Here is a 25,316-nt window from a genome sequence, read left to right as displayed (position 1 = left end):
AGGGTCGCGGGATCCCGTGGGGACGCCTCCGAGGGTCGCGGGATGTACTCAGCCGCGCGGCTCTTCTTCTCCCTACCTGCTCTGCTTGCAGCACAGAGCTGAACGGAAGTCAGCGCTGACGTTGGAGGGGAGGGAGGGCTTAAACAAAGCAGGCAGGTAAGGAGAAGGAGAGTAGCCTCGCAGCTCGAGTGGCGTACCAAGGGAGGGGGGTGGTCCGCCCCAGGTGCAGCACAGCCGGCCAGGTCCCCTTACTTTTGTGGCGCTTCCCCGATCAACCGACTGACAACAGCCCCGGTCCGACAAACCTCCCTGCCCTGTAGCTGCGAATCTAAATTACCTTCTTACAGCAGCTGTAAGAAGGTAATTTAGATTCACGGTTAAGGGCAGGGAGGTTTGTCGGACCGGGCCTGTTCTGTTGTCGGGCGGGCGGGGAAGCACCACGAAGATAAGGGGGCAGGGAGAGAGAAAGGGAGGAAAGGTGGAGTGGAGAGGAAAAGACACTTAAGGGAAATGGGTAAAACCGAGGGGGGAGAATGACGATGAAAGCACTGGGGAAGACAAAGGGGTGGAGAAGGACGCTGAAAGGCCATGGGGAAACGGGGGGGGGGGGGGAGAGAAGGACGCTGAAAGGACATGGGGAAGACAGAGGGGGGAGAAGGACACTGAAAGCACATGTGGAAGTCAGAGGGGGGAGAAGGACGCTGACAGGACATGGGGAAGAAGGAGGGGGGGGAAGAAGGACGCTGAAAGCACATGGGGAAGACAAAGGGATGGAGAAGGACGCTGAAAGGACATGGGGAAGACGGGGGAGGGGTGGAGGACGCTGAAAGGCCATGGGGAAGACAGAGGGGGAGAAGGACGCTGAAAGGACATGGGGAAGAGAGAGTGGGGAAGAAGACGCTGGCAGGGAAGAAGACAGAGATGCCAGACTATGGGGGGAGCGGAGGGAAGAAAATGGGTGCCAGACCAATTTGGAAGGGGGGAGAAAGGGAGAGGCACAGTAACAGAGCAAATGGAAGACACAGAGGGAAGAGAGACAGTGGATGGAAGGAACTGAATGAGAACATGAGGAAAGCAGAAACCAGGCAACAAAGGTAGGAAAATAATTATATTTCTTTTTTTTTTTTTGCTTTAGGATAAAGTAGTATATTAGTTGTGTTGATAAAAATTTATAAACATTAGAGGCTCTGGTAGAAACCCGTTTACCAAGTATGTATTCTTCCCAATTAATATTTCCAAATTAATAAAGCTTCACTGGCTTCCGATAATTTCCAGAGTCCACTTCAAATGCATCAGCCTAACTTTCAAGATCCTCCACGGCATCCTTCCTCCATTAATCCCACTGTCCTGGAATTCCTCGAATCTTAGTACCACCAGACCTACCCAAAAATCGAAACTATCCTTCCCCTCATTAAAAGGCATTTCCCACCCAGGAAAACTGGGGACTTCCCTCCTCTTCAGATTCACCGAGCTCTGGAATAACCTCACCTCCCCCCTTCGGAACCTGAGTGCCCTCCAACCCTTCCGTAAACATCTGAAAACCTGGCTTTTCTCTAAAATCTAACTCTCCCTCCTCATCTAACATCCTAGCTCTCTAACATTCTTCTTTCCTCCGATCTTCATCTAACCCTTTCCCTGGAGTTCCTTTCTCATTACAATCCCTGTAAACCGTGCCGAGCTCCATGACCATGGAGATGGCGCGGTATACAAACCTAAGGTTTAGTTTAGTTTTTGCTTATTTGTAAATGGGTTTCTACCAGAGCCTTTAATTCAGTAGCATGATTAAATGAAATAACTATTTCTGAAGTTTTAGGGACAGGCGGGAACGGAGGGGATTCCTCGCGGGGACGGGTGGGATTTCTGTCCCCGTGCAACTCTCTAGTTTGAACCCACAACCTCAGCTGAGGCTGTAGCTTTAACCACTGCGCCATACTGCATTACAGTTAACTAAGCCGTTTGAAGAACGTGCCCTCGAGGTTAATCCTAAGGGGTGTCAAAGCGGCCACTAGGCATCCCGCCAACCTTTCAACGACTTTCTACAGAGAACGGGAAAATCCTTCCCCTTCCCCCCTCCTTACCCAACTCTCCGGGATACGCTTTGTAGCACCGCAACAACTTCAGGAACTACCAGAGGGTCACATATTGGTGGGAAACCTGGCAAACACCGCCCGCGGTCACTTCCAATTTAGTACGCCTCAAGCCAACGGCGCGCGCACCCACGACCCACCTACACGAAACCCATTCAGCCCGTACCTCGCGCGACCAGTTTCCAGACGCGTAGAAACCAACCAATCGCTCTTCACTTCCTGCAGCAGCAGCAGCAGCAGCAGCCGCCGCCGCCCAACTGTCAACTAGAACGCGCCGGCGCAGTAAAGCAGCGGAAGTTGTCGGATAACTTGACCGGAAAGGAGCTGCTCCGTTGCGTTCTGTTTGTTTACATTTCTGAAGGAGACGTCCGAGAGGAAACGTCTGGCTCTAGTTACTCGGACGAAGGCTCCGGTCCCAGTATGGTATGCGATAAATGTGAGTGAGGAGCTCGGGGGTCGCTACCGCACGTACCGGCGAGGGTGACTTTTGAGGCCTTCGGTATTACTTTGAGAAGATGGCTGGAATAGTGTGTGCGCGCGCGCGCCTCGGGAATATGAGGCGTAATCCAGAAAATGTTAAATGTTTTGGCCTCACTTTTGTTTCTCCGGAGAACAACGAATTCGTCCTATCTTCCCCTTCTCTTCTTCCACAAAGAAAGTTTTTTTTAGACTAAAATAAGATCGAGGAAGAGCGCTAGATGTCGTGTATTTAGATTTTAGCAAAGTTATTGTTACCAAAATCTGCCATAGGCACCAGTGGTGGAGCGAGGGTGAGAGGCGTTCCTCCTCCACTTGCCAAGTGTGTCCCCCTCCCTTTCCTTCACCCCCCCTCCCGTACCTCTAGTTGAAGACGGTCAACAACATGCTCCTCGTGACCCCGTTGGCTCTCCATCTGATGTAACTTTCTATCCAGGGCACCATGAAGTGATGTCAGCAGGAGAGCCGATGGGGTCGCGAAGAGCACATTGACCACTGCGAATAGTTACTTAAACTAGAGGTATGGTGAATGGGAAGAGACGGGGAGAGGAGAAGGGGTGCTGGCGCCCCCACCAGCATGGTACCCAGGGTGAACCGCCCCCTTGCCCCCCCTTACTACACCACTGATAGTAACCCCTTCATCAATATTTTCCTTCTCTTTGTATCTCTCCATTTCCATATATCTGTCCCTTTTCTCCTCTTATCTTCCATCCAGCATCTCCTTTCACTTCCCCTCTTTCATCATCTCCCTCTTTTCTGTTCTCCTCCTCCAACATCTGCCTTCTCTGTTCCATGTTCTATTTAGAATGTCTTCCCACGTCTTTACAAAATCTGCCCCCGCTCTCCCAAACTTCAAACCATTTCCACCAGGTTCTGCCCTCTCTCTCCCCCACCCCTTTTCTACCAGCATCTGCCTCCACCCCATTTCCACCAGTATTTGCCCCCTCTCTCCCACCCACCCCATTTCCACCAGTATTTGCCCCCTCTCCCACCCACCCCACATCCACCAGCTTCTGCCCCCTCTCCCACCCACCCCACATCCACCAGCTTCTGCACCCTCTCTCTCCTCCACCCCTCTTCCACCAGCATTTGCATCACCCCATTTCCACAAGTATTAATCCCCTCTCCCATCCACCAGTATCTGCCCCTACGCCATATCCACCAGTGTTTGCCCCCAGCATCCCTAACACTGCTGCTTTCCCGAAGCAACAGCAGTAATGGCATAGTAAAACAAACGAGTTTCAGGGCTTTCCTGTATAAATCCACAGCTGCTGGTTCTGCCCTAGAAGAAAAAGTGATTTTGGAGAAGGCAGGCTGGCAGCCTTGGGTATGTATGGGAAGGTCCCACAGCCTATCTGTTTCAGCTTACCGCTGCTTCAGGAAAGCTGAGAGTTAAGGTTTTGTCCCAACCCTGCTGGCTGCATGGTGGGGCTGAACTGCATGACCTCATGCTAAAAGGTGCGCAGCCATGCAGCTTAGAAGGAACATTTGTATAGAGAAGATATTATTTTAAATGCTTTAAGTTTATTGTGCAGCTGTACCAATGGCACTGTTAGTATACAGCCGCTGCTCATGTAGATGTTGCTTGCTAAACCTCTGCTGTTTAATCATAGGTGAGAAGAAACTGGGTACTGTTATTACACCTGATACATGGAAAGATGGTGCAAGAAATACTACAGGTACTGTGTTTTTTGTCATAAAAATCAATTCTTGTTCTTTCATGGTTATATGATATGAGTATATTTATTTATAAGCTGCATGTACTGTATATTTGTTTTAGGTTTGTGTGGGCATATATACTTCTCCCAAATTTGCAGGAGTTAGGGGCAGAACCGGCTGACTGACCCACCTTCACCTTCCTACCACATCCCAAATCCCTCCACACCTTACCTAGTGGTCTAGCAGTGAAGCGGAGCAGGAGCGATCTTCCTATGCTCCTGCCCTTGCAGAGCCATGAACAAAAATGGCTGCTGTGAGTTACCACTGTTGTCTCATGAGACAATGGGACCTGCATGAGGCAGGAACATAGGAAGATCACTCCTGCTCCACTTCACCGCTAGATCACCAGGTAAGGCACGGAGGGGTCTGGGAGATGGGAGGGAGGTGGTGGTGGGTCAGGATTCAGAAACTCACAAATAAACAAAGTTGTGAGTCCTAAACCCGTGAATTTGGAGGGAGACGTGTAATCAGAAGGTAAATCATGCTGGAAATCCCCTAATTGCGTGCAAAAGTGATCTAATAAGACAGGGCTTCCCAAATTTGCTCTGGAAACCCCTCAATCAATTAGGTTTTCAGGATATCCTGTCCATAATGAATATGCTTGAGAAGACCCAGCATATGTAGATCTATGTACTGTATATTGACTTCTCATGTACATTCATTTTAGATATCATAGATAACACTGAAAAATTATGGCAGATGAATAGCATGTGGCCTCTACATTTTGTCCATTCACACCAACTATTAAGCTCCAGAATCTTGCGCTTTGTATTTGTCTGAGGCTTTCCTGAATTCACATACTATCCTCGATTCCATATATCTATTACCTTTCTGTGAAGAAATATTCCCTTAGATTACTCTTGAATTTACACTCTTGCAGCAGAACACTTTTTGTTTGGAGGGGTACAAAAGCTCTGCCCAAGTTCCACCCCAGACCCTGCCCTCTATAATAATAGTACTGAATGTAATACCATTTCTTCCAGTCATTCTTCATATACACACAACATAATCTTACTAACATTACTTAATGGTAACCACATAATTAAACTACACAAAACACAATGTATGCAGAAACTATCATTTATATTCTGATTTTTTTCAGAGAGATCAAGGTAAATTAACAAAAGATGGAAAATAAAGATATAATTTTATTGGACTAATACATTTTTCAATTAGCTTTCAAAGGCCAAAACCTACTTCCTCAGATAAGTACAGTATACTGCAGTTAAGGTATCCTGTCCTGACCTGAAGAAGGGGTTTTTGGCCTCTGAAAGTTAGTCAAAAATATATTAAAATTAGTCCAATAGAAAAATCACCTTATTTCCATTTTCTATTTATAAATGTTTATAAACACAGCTACAATACTACTTTATCCTAAAGAAAAAAATAAAAATGTCTTTATTTTTTTTCTCTTTGTCATCTCTGGTTTCTGCTTTCCTCATCTTCTTTTCACTCTTTCTTCCTTCAGTATCTGCCCTCTTTCTCTGCCCCTTCCATCCACTATCTGTCCTCTCCCCCTTCCTTATGGCATCTGATCTCTTTCTATGCCCCTTCCATAAACAATCTACCCTCTCCCCCTTTCATCCAGCCTGTGCCTCCCCTCTTTTTTACAGCTTCATCCCTCTCCATTTTTAGCTCTCCTTTCTCTTCCCTTCCCCCCTCTTCCCATGCTCTGGCATGTCTCTCCTCTTCTTTCCTACCCCACCTAACCCCATCCCCTGGCATCTGTCTCCTCATCTGACTCTCACTCCCTTCTTCCCCCAACCCCCTAATAGTTTGGCATCTCTCTCCTCTTTTTTCCTCTCCCCAAGTCTGTTATCTTAGTCTCCTCTTCCATCTCTTACCCCCTGGCATTGCTCTCTGGCATTTCTCTCCTCTCCATCCCTCCCCCATGGTCCAGCACCTCTCTGTCTTTACTCTTCTCTTCCCTGCTCCCACCCCATGGTCTGGCATCCGTCTCCTTCCTTTACCTCACTCTCTCCCCTCCCCCTGAGGTTTGGAATATCTCTCCTCTATTTCCCTTTTCTTGCATCTCTTCTACCCTCTCCTTTCCCTTTCCTTCCCTGGACTTCCTTCTTCTTCCTTCATTCCTTTACCCCTCCCTCTCCCTGTCAGGTGTGACATTGCTGTCCCTGTTTCACCATGGGATGTGTATCTCTCCTTTCTTCCAGGAAAAGATGCCATTTTCAATGTTCAGGCATTGACAACGTTAGTCACTGAACATACTATGTTCGGTAACCCTGTAAGCTTTCCCTCAGCATCAACTTCATAACCTCGCAGAGGCAAAGCTTCCAGGCCACTGAAGCATGTTCAGCTGAGTAATGCTGCCAGTGGCTCGAAATTGCCTTCAGCAGCTGGAGCATTGTGTGAGCGGAGTCCTCAAAAATCCTACCACCAATTTTTGTGGAAGCCATGACCTCACCTGTTCTGACACCTATGCACTCTTGCACCCTCAACCTATGACTTCTGCTTTTATATGTTGAATGTATTTAAATGTGTCTGCAGCAGTCGAATTACTCTTTGAACCGCTAGTCTGCTTTCGGATTCAAACTGGGGTCTTATTAGCCAATCATCCAGATACGGATGGACTCGCATGCCCGCTCTGTGCAGATGTGCTGCAACAACCACCAGTACCTTGGTAAAGGTCCATATGCCGTGGCCAGTCAAAGGGCAAGGCCACGAACTGGAAGTGTTGATCCAGCACATGGAATCACAAAACCTTCTTGTAGTCTGGAAAAATGGGAATGTACAGACACTTCTTCAAATTCAGGGAGGCAAGAAATTCCCTTGTCGCAATTGATGCAATTACCAACCTCACCATCTCCATTCAGAAATGTGGAATCTTGAGGGTTGCATTCACTGCTTTGAAGTCTATAATTGGAATCCAGTCTTCTGAGCCTCTCTTGGGCACTATGAAGTAAATTGAGTATCTTCCAGAGCCCAAGTCTTCTGGTACGGGCTCTATGGCTTCCAGATCCAGCAACCTTTACACTGTTGCTTGGTCTTTGGCCACTCTTTTCGGCCTCCCAGCCGGTAAGTCTAGAAAAAGGTCTAGGAGGGGACGAAAGAACTCAAGCTTATACCCCTCTTGTATAATGTCCAGCACCCAGAAATCTGTGGTGATCTCTGATTATTCTCCACAACAGGCCGATAACCTCACTCTGATGCGCGGAGACTCAGCTGACTTGGCATCATAACTGCTTCTTGGGAGTTGTTGTGGAGAGGAATCCTTAAAATCAAATTTTTGTTTGGAGTTTTGAAAAGACCTCTGGCTCAAAGGCCCTTTCAAGAACTGGCAATATTGTCTGGAGGCCCAAAAATCACTGCAACATGACCCTCTAGGGGCTTGAGGACTGCTGTCCAGTAAAGACTTTGGCTTGCAATCCTGCACACTGGCCATATCATCCAGATCTTTCCCAAAGAATAAATGTCCCTTAAATGGTAATTTACTCAAGCCTTAAAGGAGGAATCCCCTGCCCACTGTCTGATCCATACCATCCTGTGGATGGAAATAGAATAAGCATACAGAGCATCAGCTACATAATCCACTCCAGACATTAAAGATTGGAGATCCCTCTTTCCAATAATCTTTGGAGTGGCAAGCTTGGGTAACAAAAGACGATGACGCAGCTGCTTTCAAACCTGAGGCCATGACCTCAAAATCCAGCCTCCAGTCCTGGGCATCCTTAATGCTACTCTACCTTCACATTTGGAAGAACAAAGAGATGGTTAAATTCTGCATCTAGCGGATAGAGCTTTGCCATGGCATTGGCCACCCAAAGAGGCCCCTCTGGGACCTCCCAATGGTTTGTGTGCATTTTGGTAATGTCTTGATGAGGGAAAACAGGAGATCTGTGCCTTTCTGCTGCTCATAAGTGAGCAATGTGTAGCAGAGGACTTTGGAGTCTGTTTAATTCCTGGAGGGATTCCACGATCACCTCCAAAAACGCTGCAGGCTTAAATAGCCTGTGCACAGTCAGGTCCTCACCGAGATCAGGAGCTTCCACCAGATCCAGATCTGGTTCCTCTAGAGATGAAGCAGTATTTCCTGCTACAGAAGACCCTGACTGGGAGAGTAAAGGCATTGAAATAGAGCCCATTCCGTCCCAGTTTTCCTCAGACTAACTTCTCCGGCTTGCACATGGCACTGTTGCTGGGGAATTGTGCTCTTGGGTAGAAGGAAAACCCCAAGCACCAGTAGGGCTGCAATCCATGCGGTCCTTGTTAATCATGTAAGCTTCAAACACAATATTGATGAATTTAGGGGGAAACCACTGACCAGGACATCCAGACTGCCCGTGTGGATGCTCATGAGCTCCTTTCTGGGGTTTTGTAGCTATGTCATGGCTGTGCTTCGCAGGGGACATACTTGTGTTGCTCCCCGGTTCAAATCTGGACTTTTTGTCAGGCTCTCAGACCAACTGGGCACTAATATGCAGAAATCAATGCAATGACCTTCTCATGTGCAGGAGTAAAATTGTGGAATACCCTTGTTGGGCAAATTTGGAAATGCAGTGATAGGAGTTCATTCAGAAAATTGTCAAAAACACAACTATTTGTTGGTGCATTTCTTTGAATATTGATTTTTTTATTGTTATAAGAATTACTTCCATTTGTTTCTACTTGTCCTGATTTGTTTTAACATTTTATGTATGTAATCATTTTGTAAACCGTTTTGGTATAAAACGGTATAGAAATTTTTTAAAAATAAATAAATAAATTCCCCCCTGAGGCTAAGCCAGAGTCTCCCACCCCTCCATCACATGGATGATCCTTAAACCACATCAAACCTGGCATGAATCCAAGGTATCCTAGACTGAGGAGTCTATCCCACCTGTTTTTAAGCAAAATTAAGGATTTTTGAGGCAGTGGCTTCTATTTTCAAATTGGGAAATCCAAAATGGCTGCCACAGCAGAAATTTAGTGCCAAAAATAGTCTGGGGGAACTACACTGAGCCAGAACCTCAAAAATCGAATTTAAAGACCCCCCCCCCCCCATTATTTTGTTTGCTAGGCTGTCAGCTTGTTACTCACGGTGTCATGTTGTGTGCTGGGAGCTGCAAGTGTGGAAGCTACAAACAGCTTACAGGGAGAACCTCTGCCTTAACAAACCTGGAATCTAGACTGCTTGTGTCTTCTGACTGCCTCTTGGGCCCAATGAACTGGCAGGAGACCTTAACCCCCACCGAATCATGCGCATGCAAATGGGGGGGAGGTAAGCAGTCAGCCCTGATCCTGGAAAAAACCGCCATGGAGCCACTCAGCCTGCACTTAAGCCCACTGCAGATGAACTTGGGGCAAGCCTTCCTCCCAAGGGAATGGTCCCTGAGCCCCCGAACTGGTAGTGCAGGCTGCCCAAGTAGATGTAATGCAAAGCAGTCTGATCCTTGGAAGCAGACCCTTGACCTCAGAGTCTATGCTCTCCCGCGGCCAAAGCTGTCCCAAATGTGGGATCCTCTGCAGTACCGAAAAACCTGGCAAATGGTCCAAAAATCAAATATAATTTGAAAAGTTTCATAGTTTATTTAAATTTTGATTAAACGCTTATCCAAAGGTACAACGCATTGTACATAGTAATTTAAAATAGCTGGGAGACAAACATTTTAAATAATTAGACATACACCAACTAATCAAACATACTTATGGCCAGAGAACATTGGGAAAAAAGGGAAGAACTACAGGTTTTTTTTCTTAGAAAGAATACATAAAATGAAAATATAATAGGAGAGGGGGAAAAGTTAAGTAGTGCAGAAGTATGTACTTGTGTAAAAATCAGTCTTTAAAATCATCTTTAAAGAGAAAGCATTTTAGGCTGCTTTTAAATTTCTGCAAGTTTTGTTCAGCTCTAAAGTGTAGAGCAGGGGTGTCCAATCTTTTGGTTTCCCTGGGCCGCATTGGCCGAAAAAAATGTTTCTGGGGCCACACAAACGCTGCAGCAAGACAGAGGAGGGAGCTGGCAAGACGGTAAACACCCAGGGGCAGCAGAGGAAAACACTGCATTGCCCTCGACTGGGGCCGCAGGTTGGACACCCCTGGTGTAGAGGGAGAGAGTTCCAAATTAAAGGGGCAGTGACTGAGAAAATGAGAGTACGACGAGTACTGATTATCTTTAGGGATGGGACATTAAGGGAGTGCTGTGAGGCTGATTTTAAAGTTCTGGGAGGGTCATAAGGGATCAGCAGTCTATCTATGAATGCTGGGGTATTAGTTTGCATGGTTTTAAAAGTCAAGAGAGCAATTTTGTAGGTAATCGTATGTAAAACAGGCAACCAGTGAGCTTTTTGTAACAAAGGGGTGACATGATCAAATTTTTTGGAACCTAAAATAATTTTAATAGCTGTGTTTTGTATAGGTTGAAGATGTTTTATATCTTTTAGACACAACCCTTTATATAATAAATTACAATAATCAATTTTAGATATTACAAAAGAAAAATTAAAACATTTAAAGATTTTACGTCAAGGAGGGGGGGCCCAAAGATCTAATCATCCTAAGTTTGTAAAAACAGTTTTTGACCAGCACACTGATTTGAGGACGGAATGAAAGTTTATTATCAATAAGAACACGTAATATTTTGGTTGTTGGAGTTGATTTAAGGGGGACATTGTCAATGGAGACCTGAGCAATTAACTCTAAACCTTCTTTCCATGAAAAAAGCATGGTGCTTGTTTTAGAAATGCTTAGAGAAAGCATATTCGCATTTAACCAATCATGAATTTTAGCTAATTTGAGATCGATGTTAGAGATATCATTTTGGTTAGTGGGGTAAATGGTATGAAGAAGATGTAGATCATCGGCATAAGCATAGACAGTGAACCCAATCAATTGACAGAGGGTTAAGAGGGGAGCAGAAAAGACCAGTTCCTACCTTCTTTCTTGTAGAGAGATAACTGAAGAACTGGATGACAGCCTGACAGCCAAGAAGGATGGGAGGCGGAGCAAAAAAATACTAATGACGCTCCCTACAAGAATTCTCATGAGAAGGGATTGACTACCCACATTTTCAGGAATGGAGTGTGTTAACAGATATCGTAAATGCCTGTCTGTGTAAAGTTTCAGCAAGCCTTATCATTGATCTGATCTTTCCCTTGGGATTATCAGGCGGTTTAAACGCAGTACTTATAGACATATAACATCTGGACTCTCAATTCTTAAACAAATCTTCTTCAATGTACCTACTCAAAAAAAGAAGAAAAAAAACTGACTTACAATTCTGTTGTTTGAAAAGAAATTGTAGCCTCTACTATAGGAGTCCACTCCCAACCAGTGTACCCTGGGTTCAGGGAACTGGGAGAGTAATTTTAGCACACATTGAGCAATCATTCTGTGGTTTACAGTAGGAATGGTAATAGAATGGATAAAAAAGACTTGATGGAATTACAGTAATTTTGAAATGAGACCCTTTCTGGGATTTTATCCCATTGTGATTGCTGCCTTAAGCTGGCTTTTATAAAGCTGTGGTAGAGGTTTCTACCGTGGGCTGGCGAGGTAAATGCTCTGATGCTCATAGAATTCCTGTGAGCATCAGAGCGTTTACCTCACCGGCCCGCAGTAGAAACCTCTATCGTGGTTTAGTAAAAGGAGCCCTTAATCTCTAGTGAATAGGGATCTAAATATTCCAAACTCTTGTGTTCCATTGTTTCCAAGGGAAATGCTTTATAAGAAAAAGTAGAATCCTATGGCTACCAAAAATAGTTGATGTCTTTTTGTATTGAGTTTGAAACGTGCACAATATCAAGTTTCCCATGTTGTTTCTTCACAATGGATAATGCTTCTGGTTAAATGAGATAACGTTTTTTTCAATAAATGACTCTACCACTGCACTGTAATCTTCTAGAATGTCACTCTTGTACACTTATTCTGTAATAAGCAATTAAGGAAAATAACCATTTTCTGACTTTTGTAGAAAGTGGAGGACGAAAGCTAAATGAAAACAAGGCATTAACGTCAAAGAGGACAAGGTTAGTGTTGGGTAGTAATTAGGGTTTTTTCCAGCTATTGTCCATTTTATTTATTTGAAAGCTTTTTTTTAATGTTGGAAATAAGATTAAATTGAAAATGCTCTGTGCAACATACTGCGTGCTGTGGATTTTAAACTGCAGATTAGACCCTCATCCTCTGAGCTGAAGTGGGATCCTTACAAATCACTGTGATCTGTCCATTTCAGTATGTGTGCACAGTACCTCAAAAACAATTGTATCTTCTTTGCAAGGAAATTAGATGAGTGCATAAAGAGACTCTCTAAAGACTGCAATATAGAAACATGTTTGGGAGGAATAGATGTATCAAGATTCAAGATTTCTGTTGCGGATACATGGGAGTCCATACTTGAGCCGTTGATTTCTGCTTACTGCAAAACTTGCAGGACTTTGAGAACTTGAAACCTCTCCCCTTCTGCAGTGGAAAACTGCTCCATCCTCAGTTTTTCCTTTAGTAAGCAAACTCAGAAGATGTGTTTAATTCTGCTTTACTTCTCTTTCTTATTTTGGAGTATTTTTCCATCAGATGCTTTTGAAATTCTTCATGGCTTCAGTGCTCAGAGGTCCCCTGCTTGGGCAAGTATGTAAGTGGTTGCAGTTGAAGCAGACCATTCAGAAGGGGTTACCTGATTGGTGTAACTTAAAAACTCAGTATAGCTTTCCGGGTTTGTGCTTCCAGACAGATTTGCTGGGGCATCAGGCAGCCAAGTGGTATAAATTAATATCTGAATTTTTCTATTTTCTGTGACAAGATTATATGCTTGTATAAATTTGAAAAATCTTTTTTTTTTAAATTTCTTTATTCATTTTATGTCTTACAACAAGTGTACAATAAATATCGAACAAATATATTACAATACCACTTGAAAATCTACAATATCATACAACAAGAAGATTTAACCCCCACCCCCTCCCAAATTCAAATACAACTATATTATAGCTCAAGAAAATAATATCTTATGTCATTCATATATATATTCTTAATGGAAAACCAAGATTCCCCCCATTCCAAATCCACATGTGTACTAAAATTGGGAAAAGTGTAAATTATTCATTATAATAATTTAATAATGGTCCCCACACATCCTTAAATTTATTATAATAACCTTTTTGCACTGCCAACGCTCTTTCCATTTTATATACATGACAAACTGAATTCCACCAGAAACAATAATTCAGCCTTTTACAATCCTTCCATTTATATGTTATTTATTTGTTGGATGGCAACTCCTGTCAATATCATCAAAAGCTTGTTATTATTAGCATATATTTGACTTTTAGCTCTCATGGACATGCCAAATATAATTGTGTCATATGACAACGCTACATGATTTTCTAACAAGCAATTTATTTGATCCCAAATAGACTGCCAAAAAGCCTTAATGAATGGACAATAAAACAATAAATGATCTAAAGTTCCAGCTTCGAGATGACAATGCCAACATCTATTAGACTTAGAGCAATCCAATTTTTGTAAACGAACAGAGGTCCAGAGTGCTCTTTGCAACAGGAAAAACCATGTTTGCCTCATAGACGCAGACATTGTACATTTCATCCTCCAAGACCAAATACGCGTCCATTGAGATGCATTAATTTGATGCTTAATCTCAATGCTCCAGATATCTCTAAGTCCAGTTTTTGGTTTCTTATTTAAATAGTCAGATAATAATTTATACCACTATGCGGTTTTTATTTTTTTTTTTTTTAATATTTTATTTATAACATTTTACAATATTACCAAGCATATACATCTTGTACAGAAAAGTGAGATCAAACTACATATTAAACTATAATTCCCTGTAGAAGCCTGGGCCAATCAGGCCTTAGGCATAGCGGGTCCGCCCATCCCCACTAATCCTAAGGCCTGATTGGCCAAGGTGCCTAGCCTGGGCCAATCAGGCCTTAGATTTAGCGGGGATGGGCCGTGAAGGGGCGTGCCGTCTCATTTCCACGAGGCAGACCCGTCGGCTGGACGGCAGCAAGACCCTTCCAGCTGACCAACATTGAAAGGTTAGTTGGGGGAGGGAGATTAGTTGGGGCGGGGGGTCGTTGGGCTTTCTGGCAGGAGGAGTTGGGCATCCTCCTGTCGGCGATTACGAGTTTGGGGGGGAGGGGGTTCCGGGGTTCCGACAGGAGGAGTTGGGCATCCTCCTGTCGGCGATTACGAGTTTGGGGGGGAGGGGGTTCCGGGGTTCCGACAGGAGGAGTTGGGCATCCTCCTGTTGGCGATTACGAGTTTGGGGGGGAGGGGGGTCCGGGGTTCCGACAGGAGGAGTTGGGCATCCTCCTGTCGGCGATTACGAGTTTGGGGGTGAGGGGGCTCGGGGTTCCGACAGGAGGAGTTAGGCATTCTCCTGTCGGTGATGGGACAGGCGGCCGCAACAACCGCGGCCGCTATACATATTGCAGCAGGGAGATCCCTTGCTGCCATAAGTATAGCGGCCGCGTCTAATTTAACCCGATTCTCTAAAGACGCCGTTTACAGAATCGGCGTTTAGTATAGGACACCTCTCCCGGGCGGCCTGCCTGGGGAGCATTTTTTTTTAAAAAACGTGCATCCCGATTGGCTGATTAGACAGCTGTAGGACGTCTACAGCTGCCTAAAATCAGGACGCACTTTTGGAGAATCAGGGTCTAAGAATAGAAGCTTGGACCAGCAGACGAAAGGAGGTGTCTTCAAAGTATTTTTTAATGGTGCGGAGTTTCCAGCGTATCGAGATACTTTTCTTAAACACTAGGTCAGTGTGTTTCTCTAGTGTGAGATGTTTGTCTAAGGTGACTCCTAGTATTTTTAAGGATTGTTCAATACAGTAGTCTAGGCCATTGATACGTATCAAAGTTTCCTTGATTTTGTCGTTTGGGGATACTAAGAAGAATTTAGTTTTTTTGGGTTTAGCTTTAGCCTAAACGCTGTCATCCAAAGTTCGATCTGATTTAGGGTGAGAGATAGCGAGTTTAGAAGCTCTGAGGTAAGGTAGGAGAGCGGAATGATTATGGTGATGTTGTCTGCGTAAATGAAGAATTTGAGTTTCAAACTCTGCAGGAGGTTTCCTAGGGAGGCAAGGTAGATGTTAAATAGGGTGGGGGACAAGGGGGAGCCTTGTGGGACCCCACAAGGGTTGTCCCAGCTGTAAGAGGTAGTGTCGTCCTTGAACACCTTGTAGGTTCTTGTTGTCAGGAATTCGTGGAACCAATTGAGAACATGACCTGAGATTCCAATAGATGTTAGACAGTCTAGTAGAGTGGAGTGGTCAACCAAGTCAAATGCGCTACTCAGATCGAGTTGCAATATTAGAGCGCTTGAGCCTTGGCTGAATAGTTGATGAAGGTAATCAAGCAGAGAAGCTAAAATTGTTTCAGTACTGTGACCTGACCGGAAACCAGATTGATTGTCATGTAAGATATTGTGTTTTTCTAAGTATGTGGTGAGTTTGGTGTTTACTATCCCTTCTGCTATTTTGGTGCCAGGGGGATATTGGCGATTGGTCTAAAGTTGGATGCATTGTTAGATGGCTCTTTAGTATTTTTCTTAATTGGTGAAATCATAATGTCCAAAGTGGTTCTCCTGACCCAATAACCATCCCTCCATCCAGCCCCAGAGACATCAGAAGCAGCCACAAATCTCCCTCCCTCCAGCTCCTGAAGCATCGCGGCAGCCATCAATATCCCTCCCTCTAACTGATGAAGTATCGTGGCAGCCACCATTCTCACTCCCTTCCTCTAGCTCCCTTCGAGGCAGCCACCATTCTCCCTCCCTTCCTCCAATTCCCATTGCAGCAACCTCCCTCTCTTCCTCCAGCTACCATCATGGCAGCCATCAATATCCCTCCCTCCCTCTAGCTCCCACCACAGCAACCACCAAGCTCCCTCCCTCTAGCTCCCACCACAGCAACCACCAATCTCCCTCCCTCTAGCTCCCACCACAGCAACCACCAATCTCCCTCCCTCTAGCTCCCACCACAGCAACCACCAATCTCCCTCCCTCCCTCTAGCTCCCACCACAGCAACAACCAATCTCCCTCCCTTCCTCCAACTCCCATTGTGGCAACTACTAGTCTCACTCCCTCCTTTCTTCCAGCTCCCATCGCAGAAGCCACCTCTCTCCCTTCCTCCAATTCCCATTGCGGCAACCTCTCTCCCTTCCTCCAGCTACATCATGGCAGCCATCAATCTCCCTCCCTCCCTCTAGTTCCCACCACAGCAACCACCAATCTCCCTCCCTTCCTCCAACTCCCATTGTGGCAACTACTAGTCTCACTCCCTCCTTTCTTCCAGCTCCCATCGCGGCAGCCATCTCTCTCCCTTCCTCCAGCTCCCATCGCGGCAGCCATCAATCTCTCTCCCTCCAGCTCCCATCATGGCAGCCAACAATCTCCCTTCCTCCAGCTCCAACTTCAATCGCAACAGCCATCAATCTCCCTCCTTCTGTTCCCGAAGCAGCAGAGCTGGTCCTGACAACCTCCTCCATCCATTCCCGATGCAGCACAGCCAGTCCTGACAACACCCCTCCCTCCCCCCCTCACCCGACGATGTAGCGGCAGCCGGCAAGCAGAGGAAGTGTCGGTAAACAGGCAGTATCTGGCCAGCCCTGGCAAGGCCTTTCCTCTGCCCCGTCAGGCAGCTTCTGTGTAACTACACTGACCTCTGGGTTGTCCTTCTCTGGAAGCTCTGCATTTTTAATATATTGTCTACTCAGTAATGTTTCAAATTATTAGTTTGTTTCCTGACGCTACCAGCAGTCTTTTTATCTTGGGTAGGATATGCCATACATCCATTTGCCTTAGTTTAGACTTGCTTGACTAAGACTTTTTCCCCTTTCTGGGGGGAATTATTTAAGCGATGCCCTGTAGAGTTGCGCTTTGTGCTGATTCCAATGCCTAACTTTTGGTGCCAGACTTAGACCTGCCGAAACTGGGTATAAATGCTGGTGCCCATGTTAGGGACACTGAGATTCTGTTCTGTAACATGCGTAACTTTTCACAATGCCTCCAACACTCTTGCCCTACCCATGGACATGCCTCCTTTTGAGTTGTATGATAAGCACCATGTCTTATAGAATAGGGCGCAGCTAGACGTGCTTGCAAATTTTAATGAGTGCCAATTAACTACAGTAATTGGTTGTTAGCACCCAATTAATGACATTAAGGGGAATTCATCAAAGGGTGCCAGTCTTGACAACACCCCTCCCTCCCCCCCTCACCCGACGATGTAGCGGCAGCCGGCAAGCAGAGGAAGTGTCGGTAAACAGGCAGTATCTGGCCAGCCCTGGCAAGGCCTTTCCTCTGCCTCGTCAGGCAGCTTCTGTGTAACTGCACTGACCTCTGGGTTGTCCTTCTCTGGAAGCTCTGCATTTTTAATATATTGTCTACTCAGTAATGTTTCAAATTATTAGTTTGTTTCCTGACGCTACCAGCAGTCTTTTTATCTTGGGTAGGATATGCCATACATCCATTTGCCTTAGTTTAGACTTGCTTGACTAAGACTTTTTCCCCTTTCTGGGGGGAATTATTTAAGCGATGCCCTGTAGAGTTGCGCTTTGTGCTGATTCCAATGCCTAACTTTTGGTGCCAGACTTAGACCTGCCGAAACTGGGTATAAATGCTGGTGCCCATGTTAGGGACACTGAGATTCTGTTCTGTAACATGCGTAACTTTTCACAATGCCTCCAACACTCTTGCCCTACCCATGGACATGCCTCCTTTTGAGTTGTATGATAAGCACCATGTCTTATAGAATAGGGCGCAGCTAGACGTGCTTGCAAATTTTAATGAGTGCCAATTAACTACAGTAATTGGTTGTTAGCACCCAATTAATGACATTAAGGGGAATTCATCAAAGGGTGCTAATGATTAGCATGCGTTAAACGCAAAAGATGCTCATTGTATTCCTGTGGGAATTTTTCATGTTTAGTGTGTTACCAGCGTGATTAGCATGCAGTAATGTGGTATCGCCCTTTGATGAATTCCCTCCCTCCCCCTAGCAAATCGGCTTGTTAACCAATTAACATGTGCATGCATCTCAGGAGTGTGCCCAAATTTTGGTGTTCAAATCAAGGTACCATGTATAGAATCCGAGGGTCTGTGGAAAAGAATTTTAGTAATTGTAGTTGGATTCTACTGATATTGCTCCTTTTTCCCTATCCACATTTTTGAGGCTGATGAACAGTCTTATCTAATATTGTATCAGCTTTACAATTGACCACAGTATGTCTGAAGCAGAAAATGCTTTCTGATATGGTTTCTTAGGAAATCTTTTATGCAAAATCAAAATGTTAATAGGTTGGTTCATCATTCACTATGTTATTATTGTTGAGGCACTAGGTAGGGGCAAAGAGAACATTTAACATTTTATTTTTCTTCACAGGTTTGATCCCTATGGGAAAAATAAGTTTGCAATATGTCGAATCTGTAAAAGTTCAGTTCATCAACCTGGCTCTCATTACTGCCAAGGATGTGCCTATAAAAAGGGTAAGAGCTTCTCATATTTCCATATTTTTTTCATTCATTAGTCTCTAAACAGCATGGATACCCTCTAAACAGCATGGATACCCTCTAAACAGCATGGATATTTGAGCTTGCTCTTCTAGAAGTGCATTCCCACTCATTACTATTTCTGGTTCTCCTTTATTTGGGGAGGAGGAGGAAGAGTTATTATTATTATTCAAAGTACTTTGCTAGTTTTTGTTATACTGATTTGTTATCAAGAACATCCACAATTTTAATATAATCTTATTCCATGTTTCCAGTGGTGTTTTTAATAGTTTGTTTCTCATAGTTTCTAAGACTATGAACATTCCTACCTCCCTCTATATAATCTATACAATTTTCTGTCCTTTCTCCATTGCTGTAATTTGCTGACTCTCCTCAGCCATTCTTCCTGTAAACCGCCTCGAACCGAAAGGTGTTCGCAGTACATAAATAAAGATTTATGTTATTTATGTTATAGTTCAGATAGGTCAGACAATATACCAGATTTTCTGACTGTTATCAGCATTGCAGTTTTAAATGTGGCTCTTTTTTTTCTTTTGGTTCTGTCGTGTTGGTACTGCATTATTCATCAGACTAACTAGAAAAGTAAACAATAGTTAAAAGGTATGTGTGGATTTGGGGTCTTATTGACGTTTTGGGGTTTGCAAGGTTCCAACTCAATCAGAATTAGGGCTGGGATTCAGCATCATGAGTCTTCATTTGTAGCTACTTAAGTTTGTGGGTTGTATTGTTTATTCCAGTTCTAAAATTTTTTATTGAAATTTTATATAATAAACATACATTCAAACAGGAGAGAATATAAATTCTGAAAAGCTTGTTTATAAACTATATCATCATAATGCAAAGGGTATTCATGAAATTTCTAAGAAGAACTATCCCCAAACCCTCCCATCCCACCCCATTTGCAGAGAGTGAAAAACCCTGAATACATACATTCATACTTATCCATTCTTTAATAATACTCAACCATTGTCTACATATTCTTTTATAGGTAACCACAACCTTTTAAATTTAGCCTTCTTGCCTCTCTTATCCATTATGGTTGCCTCCTATTTACCAATTAAGCAAACTGAGTTCCATCAAAATTGTTTTATTGTTTTTTGTTTTATTGGTATAGCATCTCCTCAGCCAGGACACCTTTTGGGATTCCTGTAATCTTGAGCTCTAAATCCATCCACTAGGTGATTCCATTGCACTATGACTGGTATTCTTTCTCTCTGGGGTTGTAGAATGCTGCTTCCACAACCTCGCTGAACCAGGAAGCTAAAGATCTGAATTGGGTGTCAACAGTGACATCTAGTGTTTGGACTTGGGATCCACATTACTGTGTTCCAGAGAGTATCATATTCTGTAGCCTCTGGCCAAGGACTCTCACTGCACTAACTGAGTGAGTTGGGAGAGGATATAAAACAAGGGAAGAAACACTGGGTAGTTGTGAAGGAAGGCTAATGACACTGTAGTCCCAGTAAACTGCAGTACTGATTGATCTGGAAGGCTGAAGAAGTAGAAGATTGGGGAACCATTTTAGAAAAAACTAGGGAAACTTAACTAGTAACCTGAGAGCCCTCTGCTCCATTTCCTGTTATAATGTTTTTAATTTTCCATACATCTAGTGCTCTCTTTCTGCCAGAGGTTTGTTTTTAAATCGCCAAAGAAATTCTGATCAGTGAAGCTGACAAACCTTTGGCTTCTGAGTATAATTTTTACATTAAAAAGCGCAGAAACTTAAAATACTGTTTCTTTGTTCTTTGCTTCCTTCACTACCTCTTGCCTGTGGCTTTATATACAGACTAGTGTTTAAACCCGTTATATTAACGAGTGCTAGAATAGATGTCTGTCTGTCTTTCTTTCTGTTTCTTTTCCTGCCCCCGTCTCTTTCTTCCTTTCTTTCTGTCTCTCCCCCTGCCCTGTCTATCTTTTTTCTTTCTTTCTTTTTCTCTCTCTCTCCCTGTCTCTTTCTTTATTTCTTTCTGTCTCTCTCCCTCCCGCTGTCTCTTTCTTTATTTCTTTATTGCTATCTTTTTCTTTTTCTCTCCCTGCCCCCTCTTTCTTTCTTTCTTTCTTTCTGTCTCTCCCTCCCGCTGTCTATCTTTCTTTATTTTCTTTCTGTCTGTCTCTCTCCCTGCCCAGACCCTCACTGAAGCCACTTTCCAACTGTGCCAGCTAAGAGATCCCTTGCCCTTTCCTCAATCCAGTTGTGGCCAGCTGACCGCACACACCTGCCCAGCTACACAACGGGCAAATGTGTCCCGTCTCCCCTCCGGACCCCATTCGCTCACCCTTGGTGCTGGATCACCGCCTGATGCTGTTCCGCAGGACTGCTAGGCCATGGCGATCCGAACCGAGCCCCAACGTGCACTTCTGCACTCCTCCGCGCTTTCACTTTCTCTGGGGCGGGGGGGGGCGGGGCTTCTTTAGCCCTCACTCACCGAAGTGGTGGTGGCCCACCCCATCTGTGTACTCTCTCGCTCCTACCTGCCCTCCAAATACCTGCTTCTCTCACCCACCCAAAGCCTCTCTCTCTAGTGGCTATCCCATGTCTCTCTTTCCTCACCAACCCAGGCCCCAACTCCTAATCGGGCATCTCTTTCCTCCCCCACCCAAATATCATTCTCCTCCTTGTCCTCCACCCTCGTCTTGTGATTGATTCCCTTGCTCCTGCCCCCAGGTGACCGTCTAACTTGCCGGTTCCTTCAGACAGTTGGGAATGATCTCCTCCTCCCCCCTTGCTCTAGGGGAGTTTACTTGGGAGGGGGGGATCACAGCTATGGGCATCGGGTGTTTTTGTTGTTGCTTGGGAGGGGGAGGGAGAAGCCCCACCCTTCCCTGCCGCAACTGGAAGTGCCCTTTCCCCCTACGTGCCAGCGATTGTTGTTGGGTTTTTTCTTTTGTTTTTTTTGGCAGACAGAGAGGGCGGGAGGGGGAGTTGTCGCTGTGGTGATCACCAGTGGCTCCGGGCTTGCAGCATCGCCAAGGGAGGGTGATGGGGGAACCGCACTGGCTCTGGGCTCGCAGCGTCGCCAATGGAGAGAGAAGGGTAAACTGCTGCAGGCTCCTTCTATTCTACTGCGCATGCAGAGGCACGGAGTTTTAAGTGCGCATATGCGGCTAGGGTTTTATTATAGATACTATAGGAAAAGAAGTGCTTACAGAGAGCAGAGGGATGGCTTAAAATACATTTTTCCTCTGTAAGCACAGTATCTGCTCTACTGGGCCTGCATACGTACAATGTTGATTAATTGCATTCACACAAATGCATAGAAGTGTAGAGCTTCAGAATTGAGCTGACATTTGAACAGGCTTCTTGAACATGGTAAACAGTAGACGAGTTTGTGTTTAGCACAATTTACATCTTAAGCAGAGGAGATATTCTGTCATAATAACAGTTTTAGAGCACCTGCAGGGATGCTGTCAGGTTGGTAAAATGACTTTAACTTGTTTCTAGCCCTATTGTAGTCTAAGTGATGTGAAAATTACAGCAGCAGGGGCTCTGAACAGAAACTGATTGAGCAGGTTGGGCCAATCCTATTTCTAGAGAAAACCAAAAAAATTCTGTGGAGTGACAATGTTCCTAAATGGACTTTATTTGAAAGTGTCAAAGTTCCAAAGGTACACTGAAATCATCCATATGAAATAATTTCATCCACATAAAAATAAATCATTCACATAAAAGCCTTAAAGGACCTAGTCCGCTAGGGATACAGGACCCAACACGGTCCGCGTTTCGACAAAAAGTCTTCTTTAGGGGTCCCTGGGGGTCCTATAAAGGTGAGTACATGGGAAATAATTGTGTGGTGAGCCGGAAGTGAGACAGATTTTCTGTGCCCCATAGATTATTGGGAGAAAGAGGCAAGAAGTAGTTGGGATTTTGGAGTTTTTTGGCTTTATCACAGTATTTCTAACAATACAGCTTTCACAGAAATTAAATGTAAATGGAAGAGGGTTGGTTTTCTTTTTAACTTTATTTACTCTTTCAAACACTTGTTACCCTCATTAATAAAGACATTTCACAGAGCAGAGTCCAAAATTTTCCAGTAACACAAACATGATGACAGACAAAATTGAAGATAACAGGGATCACACACCAGGGGGAATCTGAATAGATAATACAATATAATGCAGAAAACAAAGTCAATGGCTATACATTTACCAGAAAACGGAAGAAAAACAAATGTAACTGAGAAGATCAAATGCCCCCAAAATATCAAAATTAAACATCAGTCAAAGGAAAAACTTAAGAGAAAATCCAAATTTTTTTACATTTGCATTCAGAAGTGTTAGAACGCAGAATAGGAGGGATTGAATTCCAGAGCAGGACCAGCAGAGCAAAAAGATATGCAGATTGAAGTAACCAGACTGACAGATCTGCTAAGCTCAGCAGCGATCATAAACTGTCCACTAAAGACAGCCACTGCAGTGTAGCACTGCAAATCTCTGCCTTCAGATTTATAGCAGAACAAAGAGACAGCAGCAAACCAGAAAACAAATGTGATAAGTAAATACAGTACTAGAAAATGTTAGTTTCACAGTTCCAACCTTGACAGTGTCCCTTGACGATTAATTGGTGTCTTCCCAGTATGGATTCTTGTAGTTATCTTGTCTGAAACCTGAATCTGACTTTCTAGTCAAGCATGACCTGTCTACACACTGAGCTGGTGGATTCCTCTTATAAAAGAATATTCATGGGACATATTGAAACTTAAGATAGAAAGTAGACTTTCAAAAGGAAGGCGCACTGGAGGCCAATGGACTGATATGTACTAATGCTTTTGCAAACCTCATTGGGTCAGAAGTACAATTATAGCTTTTAATGTATGTTGATTAGTTTTCATGCAAAATCCTGATAAAACAGCTCATTACTGTAAGCACATATGAAAATAAAGCACATTAAAACTCACTAAGGGAACACATAGCTCTTTACCCACAACTTTTATCTACACTTAGAAAGCTGTAGTTAAGATTTTGCAATAAAGGTAAGGAGTGGCTCAATCCTCCATTGCCCTGGATACAAAATAATTATCTGCATGTATATATGTAAACCACTTTGAACATGCAACCATAAAAAGGCAGTATACAAGTCCCATTCTCCTTTAACACGTTAAAGCTAATATATCAACACAAAACCCATTGTCATGCCATTAACACGAGCTGTTACTGTGGCTGATTCATGTGGATTAATCGCATACACTTCTCCCTCAATATTTGCGGGGGTTAGGGGCAGAGCTGGCCCTCAAATATTAAAAAACTGCAAATAATATTTGGGTCGGTTCTGCCCCCCCCCCCCTCCCACTTTCCCCCAAAATTAAAGTATTCTGGACCTTCGCCGCCTCCCTCCTGCTTTCCCCGGAATCCCTTAAGCCTTACCTGGTGGTCTAGCGGGTTTTCGGGGCAGGAGTGATTTTCCTACTCTCCTGTCCCGTGCAGATCACTCATAGGAAATGGCTGCCGGAATACTGCTTTAATTTAAAAAATTTTTAAATTGCGAATAATCGAATCTGCGGATGCTGAAACCTGGATTCGGAGGGAGAAGTGTATGTTAATATGCTTTGTTACATTAACCTCAAGACTGTTAAGAGGACGATTTCACTAGCAGAATGGTCTTGGAACTGGAACACAGCCTGGCTCCAAAAGCAAGTCATCATGCCAATTTCTCTAATTATCTAATGTTTTCTTTGTAGGCATCTGCGCAATGTGCGGGAAGAAAGTTTTGGATACAAAAAATTACAAACAAACATCGGTTTAAGTGCAGCACTGCTGGTGGTGAATTATCTTGACATGTTCTGGGCCTATATATTCTTTTACCTTTTTTTATTTTATAAAGAAACTGTGTATGTAAATAGATTGGTGGTGACAAAAATATAAAACTTACTCTTACTGATGGTCATCTTTTCATTTTGAATTTTACTGTATTTGTCTTGATTTTTGTGTTTTGTCTTGCTGGGGACACTTTGCCTTTCAGAGCTCTCTGTGTAAAGCTTTTTTTTCACCCAATGATTATAAGCCATATGCTTTCTATATTTTTGTTACATTTTCCTTCTCTTGCAGTGCTTCTTGTTTTATTTATTAAGGTAATTTAGAAAGGAGCATTTTTTAAGCGGGTGGAGGGTGTGATGGGGAGGAAGGGAACTTGGTCTTACACATGTTCTGGAAGTTTTGTTGTTGATATGGATAATGTATTACATTATTGTATGCTGAGGTTAAAATCAATAAAGATATTTTCAAATAAAGGTAATTTAGGGGCCCATTTATTAAAGGGTTTTAAACCCTTTGGCCCAAATTCTCTAAACAGCACCATAAGGAAGATGCTCCTACGGCCACTAGGTGCGGTTAATGCTGGAAGTGGGCTTAGGTGCTGTTAGGTGCCTCTGTAGACACAATTCTCGTGAAAGGTAGGCACCGGAAATGTAGGCCTTTAAAACCCTGGCTTATGTTTCCGGCACCTACCTTTCACGTAGCCGTGATTCTCCAAATGGTACTGTAACAATCGGTACAACAAATGGTACAGCCACAATCTGTGCTGCTTTTGTAAGTGGCCGCTAATGTAGGCGCCGTTTGAAGAATCTAGC

The 25,316-nt window shown here is 44.0% G+C and overlaps 2 protein-coding genes across 7 annotated transcripts in view; one reads left to right on the top strand and one right to left on the bottom strand.

Annotated features, from left to right (window-relative positions):
- Positions 1-2,408, bottom strand: part of PIGF (phosphatidylinositol glycan anchor biosynthesis class F) — a 48,401-nt gene extending 45,993 nt beyond the window's left edge. For 5 of the 6 annotated variants that reach the window (XM_033936763.1, XM_033936767.1, XM_033936765.1 and 2 more), the window contains exon 1: positions 2,079-2,246. The gene's annotated coding sequence lies outside the window, so the exon portion shown is untranslated. The other variant, XM_033936764.1, reaches the window with a different exon arrangement.
- Positions 2,358-24,977, top strand: CRIPT (CXXC repeat containing interactor of PDZ3 domain). The gene is made up of 5 exons (XM_033936774.1): positions 2,358-2,523; positions 4,178-4,243; positions 12,190-12,244; positions 18,626-18,729; positions 24,429-24,977. Exons 1-5 carry the CDS (start codon positions 2,508-2,510, stop codon positions 24,491-24,493), a joined length of 306 nt encoding a protein of 101 aa, XP_033792665.1. The 5' UTR covers positions 2,358-2,507; the 3' UTR covers positions 24,494-24,977.
- The last annotated feature ends 339 nt before the right edge of the window (positions 24,978-25,316 follow it).

The sequence above is a fragment of the Geotrypetes seraphini genome, chromosome 3, assembly GCF_902459505.1.
Source record: "Geotrypetes seraphini chromosome 3, aGeoSer1.1, whole genome shotgun sequence".
NCBI lineage: Eukaryota > Metazoa > Chordata > Amphibia > Gymnophiona > Dermophiidae > Geotrypetes > Geotrypetes seraphini.
Note: the sequence above shows the minus strand (reverse complement) of the source record. Positions and strands in the feature narration are given on the sequence as shown.